At 46.1% G+C, this 12,447-nt stretch overlaps 1 protein-coding gene across 1 annotated transcript in view; it reads left to right on the plus strand.

The window, feature by feature from the left end:
• zgc:153039 overlaps positions 1-7,687 on the plus strand; it is a 128,360-nt gene extending 120,673 nt beyond the window's left edge. The window contains exon 14 of the mRNA XM_067995254.1: positions 7,626-7,687. Coding sequence (XP_067851355.1) covers positions 7,626-7,665 — 40 coding nt within the window. The 3' untranslated portion in view covers positions 7,666-7,687. The remainder of the gene's footprint in view (positions 1-7,625) is intronic.
• Positions 7,688-12,447: the final 4,760 nt, after the last annotated feature.

Below are 12,447 nucleotides of genomic sequence, written 5' to 3' on the forward strand. Positions count from 1 at the left end.
CTTCATCATCGCTGTGTCAAAATCCTGGAATTCCCTGTGGGAGAACCTTCACCACACGGACTGCAGCGGTTCAAGAAGGCGGCTCACCACCACCTTCTCAAGGATAATTAGGGATGGGCAATAAATGCTGGCCTTGCCAGTGACACCCACATCCCATGAATGAATTTTTTAAAAACATGAATTGAAAACCATAAGCAACCTTCTCCTCAGCCTCCACTGGGAAGTTGGCACATCCTCACCCACTTCCTGGTTCTTTGCCTCCCTCTTGTCCTGAATTATCCAGTAGCACATCCTCACTTACACTATCCTCTTTCCCTTGGGTGAAAGTCTCTGAGCTGGTGCCTGGGAGTGAAGAAGCAAATGATGCAGGGGATGAGTTGGAAGGGGTTGGCGCAGAGGAACAGGGGACAGGAGGTCTGCAGGAACTCATGGGTGTGGTTCAGTCCGCTGACATCTCCCTCTTCATCGTCATCGTCATAGCGGACCAAGAGGTGGTTAAGTCTCTGTTCTTCCTCCTAATCACCATCACCTGTGACCCCATTGTTATCCCTGTGGTCTGCTTGAAAGGAAGGTAGAGGCTAAGAATGTGTGAGCATTACCCACTGGGATTAAGGAGACAGAAAGGGGTGGAGGCTTATGTCTTTGTGGAGCTTCACAGGGATGCCAGGGTGACATGTAGGTGTTCAGATACTAACCTCGCACTGGCAATAGGCCTCTGATCTCGCCATCGTCCATAGCAAGAGCAGAGTGCCTCTCCATGAGTTCCATGACCACCTCCTCGTACGGCATGAGAGGTTTAATGGTGGAGATGCCCCTTCTGGTGGCCAGCCTCTGGCAAACATTGTACACCAATTTCTCCTGCATGAAGAGTAAATGAGGGGAAGGATAGCAGTTGAGTGTGTGTCAACTGGTATGGGAGAGCTAAATTCGGAGATGTGGAGGTATCAGCCTGTTAAAGTGGAGGAAGGGGTTTTAGGGTTGTGCGCGTTAGTATTTGCTGTTAGGGGAGCAGAGTAGCCATTGTGCAAGATCCTGAATTGGAAACCCCCCTCCCTAACCAGAGATCATTGTGAAGGGTTTGTTGTCCAATTGTTGATTTAAGAGCATGAAGAGTGTGCTGGCGCCCAGGATGGGCAAGGAAGATAAGGGAGTGTCTGATGTGTTACCTTGCCAACCTTGATTGAGGTTTTGAATTATTTTGCAGCACTGATCTGAAGTCCTGGGGGTGAGAAAGTCATCACTTACATTTCTGGGTGGCTTGGGGTGGCACCCATACCCAGAAGTCTGTGTACCCCCTGCCTTCCATCTGATTCAGTGAAGTTGTGCCTTCTTATTTTCTGGTTTGGTGCAATACCCTGCTGCTGCCAGGGTCCAGGTGGTGTCTGTGCAGTCATAATTCTGCACAAGTATAATCAAATTATTGCTAAGACATGCAGTGAAGCTATTTGACAGTGAAGTAAAAGAGCCAAGCACTGTTGTTCTCTTACCTGCTTGTTCCTCCCACCACCACCCACCCACCCCCCCCATCCCAGCACCTGAACAGTGCAGGCTGAACTGTGCCAATGCCACCTCCCTCCAGGTGGCATGAGTGACATTCCTGGCAGGCTTGCTGGTGTGGACACCCAGGAGTCAATGCTTCTTTAATTCAATTTCCTCGAGGAAAGCTTGGAGGTCAGAGTCAGAAAATTCTGTGGTATTCTTCTGTACCCAGGTGCCTCAACAGGGTTCCTGCTGTAGATATTCTTGATGATGGCAAGCACTGCTCCTTCCTTGCCTGATTGTCCCCTACTGCTGCTGAAGTGTACAGACTGAATTATCTTTTTAAAGGCTGTACTCCAATTTCCATGCAGCTCACATCCGTTTTGCAGGGGATTTGTACAATCACAACATCAATGGTTATGCAAATCAGCTGACCCAGAAAACCCTGCTGTAAATACTTCTCTTGACCACTAGTAGGTGCAAAAACTTTATTGGAGATGCAGCAAAGTCCCAGGGATAAAATGCAACATTTGAAAGACATTCGCCTATTGTTTACTAAGTCACCAAGACGGTTAATGTTTTGTTTGCTTGACTGGACAAATTGCTCAGTAAATTTAGTTCTTCAAAGTACACTTCTAACAAAAATTTCACTGGTTAGCAGTTCAGTTGTAGTGCTGATAAATGGCCAGGTGCAATGTGCTCCATAACCAACACAGCTTATGTATTACATCAAAAAGACTGTTATTTTATGAGTTTTGTCAGAAGCAGTGGGGTAATCAATAACAGACTGTTTTTAAACAGCCATCCAAATTGTACATATTGCAAAATTAACACTTGCGCTACATAGTATTCTGTCTATAATCTTGCTTCTGTGAATTATTGAATTGTAAATAAATCTTGTCAATAATGCAGTGAATATTGAAGTATCTTCTGTCTTTCAAATTGATCAAAGACATTGTGGGCATCCAGTGAGCAATTTAACATGCTCATGGGTAACTGTCAAACCCAGGTTACACTGACTCTCAGATTCACCATAATGCTACCAGGACTTAAAGGGTTAAATTATGAGGACAGGATGCATAAACCTGGCTCGTAATCCCTTGAATTTGGGATGTTAAGCAGTGATCGAATTGAGGTATTTAAAATGATAAAGGGATTTGAGAGGGTAGATAGAGAAAAACTATTTTGTCTGGTGAGAGAATGCAGAACAAGGGGGCATAATCTTAAAATTAGGCCATTTAGAAGTGAAATCAGGAAGCAATTTTACACACAAAGGGTAATAGAAATCTGAAACTCTCTCCCAAAAGGCTGTGGGTATTGGGTCAATTTTCAAGACTGCAATTGATTGATTTTTGTTAGGTAAGGGTATCGAGGGATATGGATCAAAGGCGGGTAAATGGAGTTGAGGTACTGATCAGCCATGATCTAGTTGGATGGCAGAACAGGCATGATGGATTGAATGGCCTACTCTTGTTATTATGTTCCTTGTATGGCAGAGTAAAGGACTTAAATTTTAGTTTATAGAACAAGCTGTTTGCAAAGTCCATGGATTCTGTTTACAATCATTTACATAGCTGCTTGAGAAAGAGGAGCATTAAAGGGCATGGGGAGTAAGCAAGAGAATGGGATTAGATTAGGTGATTCACGTGGAGAAAAGCATCTGTGCAGATTTGATGCTCTGAATGGCCTGTTTCTGTGCTGTCATATTTTATGATTCTATGAAGCCCAAACAGCAACAGTGCAGTTGAGCAAAGTAGAATATGTTTAGGGTTGTTAAGTCTTTTGCAACAGTGTCATGTCTTTAACTGAAATCTTGGGTACATTTTAGACAGTAATCCTCATTGGCAGCAGCAATTACTGCTAGGCTTGCCATTTCAAAAAAGAAACCAATGTTATCACTACTAATGTGATGAGAAAAACATTCAGCTATGTTCTATTGATTAAAATCAGTGTGTCTGATGGATGTTTTAAAAAGGATCATAGACAGATTGCCAGAAGGCATCCACTGAATTGTGCAGAAATCAAACACAATAAAACCCGTTATAACACATTGGTGTCTGTTAGAAATCTGTAAAGTGTTTTATAACAACTGTTTTTACAATGAAGTTGTTGCAAGACAAATTTTTTTGTTTTTAATAAGCAATTTTCCAAAAAGCAAAATCAAAACAAGGGCTGCTAAACCCTATTTCTTCCTGAACAAAGTGGCATTTTATTGTTTTTTTTTTCCCCATCTTAAAATTGATCTTCACCTATTTCTACTGATAAACGTTTTCACCAGAAATTTACAGAAAACAAGCTGGGCAGGCCAGTCCATTAATCAAACTGCTGTGCCACTGGACAGTTTTGCCTCAGAAGAAATACTGTCATCAGTTTTTCTCTTTCAGTACTCCTTTCTGCTTTCCCTCTAGAAGCTTCCTATTTTCATGAGTGTTTTTAAGTGGATGATCATGACCAGGTTCCTTTATTGCCACATTTCTATACTGTGATGCAAAAGCCCAATGCTTTTCTTTTGACATGAAGGAAAATCTCATTCACCAAAAAATACATTTTTATTCAAACTGCATAACTGAATCCTACTAACAGCTATATAGATCTCTGTCACAGTAATGGAATTTATTCTTCTATTATTCATTTGTTTCTGTGGAGCTTCCCACCAGTCTAAAAAAGCATACTATTAAAGTTTACCTGTAATGTTATGCAACCCCAAATGTAAACTAAAAATTTCAAATACAAAATGCATCTTAATGTGCCTCCACAAACATTTTCCAGCTCCATGCCAGAAGCAGCCTGTTTACAAATAATTAGTATGTGGTTTTATTAGTGCAAACCTCATTCACTTTTTTCAAACAGGAGTCTTTCCTCCCACAGACACAATGCTCTTGTTTTACCCCCCTCCTGTCTATTACCCCCTTTTAAACGCAGATAGAGGGGTGGTGAGACAAAGTAATTTTGGAAGTGAATTCCAGAAGGAAGGGCCATAATGGTTGAAGTCTCAGTCACTGTTGGAGTAGGCTAAGCAGTAATCCAGAATCAGAGGACAGGATGGTGTACAGCAAGGGACAATTTCCCAGATATGGAGGGGTGAAACCACAGATGGTTTTGAAAGTGACCAAGATTCCTGAAAATGATTTGCTACAGCACAAGACAGCAGCTGGGCAAAGACTGAGCAGGAATGGACTCCCACTGCAGAGTTCTGGATTAGCTGAAGTTTGTGAAGGAGAGGAAAGTATTTGAAAAATCAATTCTTGAAGTGATCAGGCGGTGGTAGAGGGTTTCAGCAGTGAAGGGAATGAGACAAGATCATAAGTGGAGGTAGTAAAAGGCAGTCTTGGAGATAGAACAGATATGGAGCTGAAAGCTTATGTCAGAATCAAACAAATGCTGGCTTTTGCACACTAGGTTCAGGCACATTGATGGAGTCAGAGCTAGATGAACATAGGTGTTGGCGAAAACTCAAACAAAACTGTTTCAATATTGCTGAAATTGAGTTTTAAGAGGTTTAGAGTCATTCAGGACTTGGTGTCAAACAGGCATTTGGATAATAAAACAATATCCCTCGAGTGAATGGTGATGCCAGAGTTTGGTATTGTCAACCCCCTGCCTATGGAAGTTCATGCAATACTTTCAGATATGCAGCTAAGAAGCACCATGTAGACAACGAGTTGGTCAGATCCCAGGATGGAGCCTTGGAGCAAAAGAGATAGATTGACAAAATTGGTAAGCATTGACCTGGATGAGGTACTTGATCGGGAGCTGTATCGAATTTGGATCAAGGGGTAAGATGGTGAGTTTCATAAGAGAAAGAAATTTGATGGCTCAGGAGAGAGGTAGGGCAAAGTTGGAGAGTGGGAAGAGGCTAGGAATTTCAAGGCGGCACATCGCCACTACATATAGAAGCCAGCCAATTACAAACTTAAATAGCAGCTTTAGCAATGAATTGCCATTAAGAAACCAGCATTTGATATATTTATACTTGTGCCAAAATCTGGTTCTGGTCCACAAATATGCCTGCATCAGGCAGGCATAATTATGGTTTGGAACTGAGGCAGAACTGGTGCTATTACTTGTGGACGACCTCATTCTGTGAGTCCTGCTTCTTCTACTAATGCCTGCATGGGTGAGAGGTGAACACAGGAAGCAGCACCCTCACTTCTGCTGGAATTTATCTCTTTTTTAAAAAAAAACTAGGGGCAGAGACCCAGCAAAGCCAAATCCACCCAGCCCTCGATTATAGGGCCCAATGTGTTCTTGAGATTGTTCCTACAATGTTAAATTTATCAACATTTGAAGAAGAATGATTATTACATCTAAATGTGAACAGAGATTGCCCTATCTGAACTGCTATGCAAGTGGTGTGGCATTCCTCTTCAGGTTTCAACTTGGATTAACCAGGACGGTTTCCTTGTTTGACTACCTCACTTCCGATCACTGTTTCCATTTCCCCTTCAAGATGGCCACCATCTATTGCCCTTTTCTTTTACGGTGCCCCTTCCATAGTGAAAATTCCTCCCTTCTGTCCTCACTCAGCTTATGCACTGCCCATCCTTAATGATTTCAACCTATACTTGAATTCACTTGCCCTTCTCCGATTTCTCTGCCCTCCAATCTTCCCTCAATGTCAACCTGCAAATAAACATCCATCTCCTCAACCTTGCTAACACACAAAACATTTCTGAAAAGGTGGTAGTGCTCCTGTTCACAGATAATATTGTGGTATTGGTGAACTCTCCTTGGATTCAGTGGGATCTACTCACCATCTTGAACAATGGGATATGATGATCGGTGCCCCTTACTGGGGTATTATGGCTTTGCAAGGCTTAAGAGGAGATACTGAAAGTTTTGTTTGGAAGGTACCTCGTTCTGGTAATTTTAACTTTTTTTCTGGTAGTTGCCAATTTTACCAGTTCTTCAGGATATGCTGAGAAGGAGGAAAGTGTTCTTTATTCTTCTTTGTCTTTCTTTTATGACGGCAAAGTCCCAATATAGGTTATGGTGTACAAAACGTGCATCCAAACAGTTCTCCTTCATGTTTCAGAACCTGTCGGCACGCAACTAAAGGACTTGCTTGGGGCTGTGTGTGAGATCCAGGACCAAGGCATAAAGTAGATTTATACAAAGGGAAAATAATTGCAGGGAGATTCAAGTGGGATCTGGCCTACACTAACTGATCTCAGCACCCTAGAATGGGAGTGAGCGGCACAGTGGGAACATTGTTGCCAAAAGAGGATGACGCATTGCAAGTTGCCCTTTGTAGGTTGTTCAACCATGTTGAAAGCACACATCTACTTTATAATTAATGAGAAAACTGCGAGGCTTGGCAAGATTGGTCTTAGAAGACACTACCTAGAGGCTGAGTATGAGGCTACACTTTAATATATTTAGGGTTGAGTACCTGCCACGATTGAACAGAAAAATCATGCTGGAACTCCACATCTCAAACTAGTGGAGTATGGTATGGGGTATGAGTATGGGTATGGTATGGTATGGTATGAATGGGGTATGGTATGGTGGCTGATTGCATTCCCTGTCCTTTTTGTTAGCTGTCTCAATATTTTTCACAAGTCTCACTATTTCCTGCTTTGTTTGAATGCAGCCCAGCACTTCTGCACCAGTTGTTTTGGTTCTGAAAATATTCCGTTACTTATGAAAGCAGCATCATTATTTATAGTAGTTTCACATTGTTCGATGTATCATTTATATTACAAAATAATTTAAAGACCACAAGGGCTTTTTATATTCTGTGGAAGCAGGTTACCTTGTACATCAATTTTACTTAAAAATGGTAAACCTTAAATATACTACAGTTAAACAGCATAAGGATAGGGGTGCATAAAGCAATTTCATTCAATGAAAATGGACATGGCTGATGGCAGGGGCAGGTCTAGTTTTGGTGCTACATAGAGTAGAGGGAACTTCATTTAATCTGCATCTGTTTTGGAGTATAATTCATGGGAAGATACAAAAGCATTGTTCATATTTCTGCAAACAAAGCTGTTGGAATAACTCAAACAAATTCAATTTTACAGCTAGTTAAGAGCCCATATGAAACGCACTGATGTATAAACTGAATAACATTTTATTCCATTTTAAAACTATAATTTTCACCATTACACTAATGCTTTTTTTTCTCTTGCTGATTTACATAGAAATTACGATCGGGTGGGAGAAGCTCGGGGAGAAGGTTAAAATATCGGAATCGAGCAACCCGACTCCATTCCCAGCTGCTGTAATATTTACGGTGGACGAGGCTCCCGCTAAAAGCAGGCGAAAGCCAACTTAACATGCAAACGTTGCGGCCCGATAATGTAGTTGACACCACAGCTTATTTTTAACATCAACATGGGGAGTCCCGCAGTGTCTGCTGCCCGGCAGCAGCAACAAGGCAGGAGGAGCCGACTGGCCAGAGGAGGCCCAGGTAGGTTTTAAACTTTGCCTATTTTAAGTTCCTTGTGGGCCAGGAGGACCAGGTGTACTCCTCCCAGACCACAAGGAAGCCTTCGACCTCCCCAGCCCTGATCGTGGCCCCCAACCTCTCATGTTCACCGCCCCCCGCCCACCCGATTGCGGCCCTGACCTCTCACGTTCCCCCTTCCCGATCTCGTCCCCCACCTCTCACGCTCCCCCCTTCCCAATCGCGGCCCTGACCTCTCTCACTTCCCCATCCCGATCGTGGCCCTGACCTCTCACGCTCCTCCCCTCCCGATCGCGGCCCTGATCTCTCACGCTCCCCCCTCCCGATCGTGGCCCTGATCTCTCACTTCCCCATCCCAATCGCGGCCCTGACCTCTCACGCTCCTCCCCTCCCGATCGCGGCCCTGATCTCTCACGCTCCTCCCCTCCCGATCGCGGCCCTGATCTCTCACGCTCCTCCCCTCCCGATCGTGGCCCTGATCTCTCACTTCCCCATCCCAATCGCGGCCCTGATCTCTCACGCTCCCCCCTCCCGATCACGGCCCCGATCCCTCTCACTCTTCCCCAGCTCCCCCCCCCCCGCCGATCGCAACCCTGACCTCTCTCACTCCTCCCCACTCCCCCTGAATCGTGTCGCTGACCTCTGGCACTCCTCTCCACCCCCTCGTGATCGTGTCCCCGACCTCTCACGCTCCTACCCCCTCCGCCGCCCCGGATCGCAGCCCTGTCCTCTCACGCACCCCCTTCCCAATCGCGGCCCTGACGTCTCACACAACCACCACCCCCCCCCCAACCAATCGCGACCCTGACCTCTCAAGCTCCCCACTTCCCGATCGCAGCCCCGACCTATCATACTCCTCCCCACCACCCCCAGATCTTGTCCCTGACCTCTCACACTCCCCCCTTCCCAATCGCAGCCCTGACCTCTCACGCTCTCCCTCCCGATCGTTGTCCTGATCTCTCAAGCTCCCCCTCCCAATTGCGGCCCTGATCCCTCTCACTCTTCCCCAGGACCCCACCCCCTGATCGTGACCCTGACCTCTCTCACTCCTCCCTACCCCCTCCCCCAATCGTGTCCCCAACCTCTCACGCTCCTACCCACCCCCGCCGCCCCGGATCGCAGCCCTGTCCTCTCACGCACCCCCTTCCTGATTGCAGCCTTGTGCTCACACGTTCCCCCACCTCGATTGTGGCCCTGACCTCTCACGCTCCTCCCAACCGATCGCGGCCCTGACCTCTCACGCTCCCCCGCCCCCGATCGCGACCCTGACCTCTCACGCTCCCCTTCCCGCTCCAGATCGCATCCCCGAACTCACACACCCCTCCCCCCCCCATCCGCGGCCCCGACCTCTCACATTTCTCTTCCCCCCCCCACCCCCCCCCCCAACCTGATCACATCCCTGACCTCTCGTGCTCCTCTCTCTCCCCCCGCCTTCCCGATCGCGGCCCAAGCTTTACCCCACTACTGACTGCTGGAGACCATTCCCATGGGTCCCCGGCTACAGCCTTACTGCTAATTTCTGCTCTCGCCCAACGGCCAGGCAGTCAATCTGGCCAGCTGTCGGGTGGGAGTCTGCAGTGTTTTATTTAAATGAGGCCCTGCCATTAAGATCGGCTGGGCCTCAACGTCCACGGCCTTGCCAGGTTCTTTGCCCACTGCCGGGCTCCCCTGCACCCTTCCCACCTCCCCGTTAATATCGGGGCCCATGTCTCTACGAGATATTATAAAAGCTGTCCAAAGATTTAACTGTACCCACATAAAGTATCCTACTTCACTATAATGTCACAATGGGGTTCTGGACAGCCTGAGACTATGACACAGTTTCAACATATAGTCTTGATGGTTCCCAACTGGTGATTGCATTATGAGGTAGTATCAATCCATGTTACATCCTTGAGTGTTAGTTAACTGATTGTAGAAATAATTTTTTTATTCCTCTATTATGAATATGATAAAATTAACTCTTTTGTCTAGTTATGGCTTGGTGGCTTGGTCCCATTAAATCCAGTCACAATACAAAGGGAGTTTAAAAGCCAACTGCAATTAGATTCCGTGTCCCAGTCGAAGTTTGATACAAATGTTGCAAAGACTGATTTAACTGGTTTTTAAACTTCAGACTTGAGGGAGGAGCCAAGCCATATCGAATTAAACACATCCTGTGAGATTTTTTTTCAGTTATGTGTATGACAGCTGGTTGGAAATCCATGGTCAGTTATTCAAATACAGAATCTTTCAGGGGAATATAGTTGTGTTGAATTAGGCTGGATGCAATTGAATTGAGAGAACAGCCCCGATATTTACTCGGAGCCGAGAAGAGAGTGGGGGGTGGGTGGAGGGAGATTTTTGGACGCGAAACCCGGAAGTAGAGTTAACAGGTTGGATTCTGCGATCTCAACTCGATTGAACGATTACATTTTTGCTTCCGGGTTTCGCATCTCCAAGCTGCGCAGCGGGCGTAATGCGCACCCACAGGACACGATCTGAAGTCCACTATTTAAAGGGCCAATGCAAAAATTGAATTTGAAGGAGCTAGGAGGTATTTACCATGGATTCACAAAGAGCAAGGCCATCATCCAGATTCACTGATGCTCCCCTTAAAGTACTGCTGGGTGCAGTGATGAGCAGGAGGGACATAATTTTCCCCAGCAATGGGAGGAAGAACTCTGCTTCTGTTACCAAGAAGGCGTGGCTGGAGGTGGCTGAGGAGGTGAGCAGCAGGAGCATTGTATCCCATTCTTGGATGCCATGATGTGGAGATGCCGGTGATGGACTGGGGTTGACAATTGTAAACAATTTTACAACACCAAGTTATAGTCCAGCAATTTTATTTTAAATTCACAAGCTTTCGGAGGCTTCCCCCTTCCTCAGGTGAACGATGTGAAATGAAGTCCTCGAAATGAAATCGCATTTATAATTCACAGAACAATGCTTGGTGAGTACAGACAGTTTTTTCAACTGCCCGTTGCCAAGGCAATCAGTGTGCAGACAGACAGGTGTTACCTGCCAGGTCTCACAGAATATACAAATCACCAAAAAAAAAAAAACAACAAACAAAAAAAAACAGAGATAGAGAGGTAGAAACATAGAAAAGACAGCAACTGACCCGTTATATTAAAAACAGATAACATTTGTTCGCTGGTGGGGTAACGTGTAGCGTGACATGAACCCAAGATCCCGGTTGAGGCCGTCCTCATGGGTGCGGAACTTGGCTATCAATTTCTGCTCGACGATTTTGCGTTGTCGTGTGTCTCGAAGGCCGCCTTGGAGAACGCTTACCCGAAGGTCGGTGGATGAATGTCCATGACTGCTGAAGTGTTCCCCGACTGGGAGGGAACCCTCCTGTTTGGCGATTGTTGTGAAGAGAGTGCAAAACGCGAGGGAGAGGGAGAGACTGGAATTGGCCCACCACAAATTGTGCAGCTCACGGATGCAGAGGAGGATGCGATGGAGATAAGTGGCACATCTGCATCCCTCTCAATCAGAGATGGAGAGACTGGGAACTCACAGATGCCTGATGACAGAATTTAAAACATCTTCCACACACATGCTGATTTTATTTCATCAATGACTGAACTATGAGAAGCCTGAGTATGGTGATTGGCAAGATTGTTACTTTGCCAGGAATAATTCATATCAGTTTCTTTTGTCTTCCAGGGCCTTCACGTGTAGAGCAAGAGTCTGCGGAGATGCATGAAGAGGACCTCTTTCCTTCTGAGGGTGCACAGTCGCAGGACATACAGCCATGCACCAGCGCAAATACTCGCACTTCAGTGGGTCCAGTTAGACAGTTAATTGGGTTTTCACCTGGCAATTCACAATTCATAAGTGAGCACGAGCAGACAGTGGTGACATGGACAGCTGTGGATAGTCCTCGTCAGGGGTGCACTCCTCTCCAAGCTCTGCTCAGCTGGACACAGATGCTGAACCCCAGGGGCCATAGTTGAGAATGAGAATGAGGTACAGCTGCAACTTTGCGAGGCACTGGCAGACGTGTTACGTATAATCTCCACAAAAGCAGAGAGGATGGAGGAGTCCAGCTCCAACAGTAGTGGATTGTTATCCCGGGTAATTGTGAGAATGTCTGCCATAGAGAGAGTGGCCGCCTCTGTAGAACTTGAAGCAAGGTTCTCAAATGAGTTTAGGCACAGCATTAGCACGGCCATGCAGATGTCTGCCGCCTTAAACAGGACGACAGATGCTTTATCCACGGTTTTACAACTTGTTACTGATCTGCACAAAGCTCCTCTCCAGCACAGTGGTAGGAGTGATGTGGCACTGGCCCAGGAGAGGGATGATGGCAAAAAGGGATATGGAAGCAGGAACTCAACTCAAAGCGCTCCCCGTCTCAGCCATTGCCCCCCCCACCCCACCCCACCCAACCCCCCAACCAGTACCCAACAAGCTGCCTCCTCTCCTGATGACCAAGTTTGTCCCTGCATTGGTGCAGATAGAGCAGCCTTTAGTGGTGCCCTCATGGGCTGCAAAACCCAGATATCATAGCATCTCAGCAGTCAGGTCAGGGATCTGAGCAGCCTGCCTCCACCACTGCTACAGCC

The sequence above is a fragment of the Heptranchias perlo genome, chromosome 13 (genome assembly GCF_035084215.1).
Source record: "Heptranchias perlo isolate sHepPer1 chromosome 13, sHepPer1.hap1, whole genome shotgun sequence".
NCBI lineage: Eukaryota > Metazoa > Chordata > Chondrichthyes > Hexanchiformes > Hexanchidae > Heptranchias > Heptranchias perlo.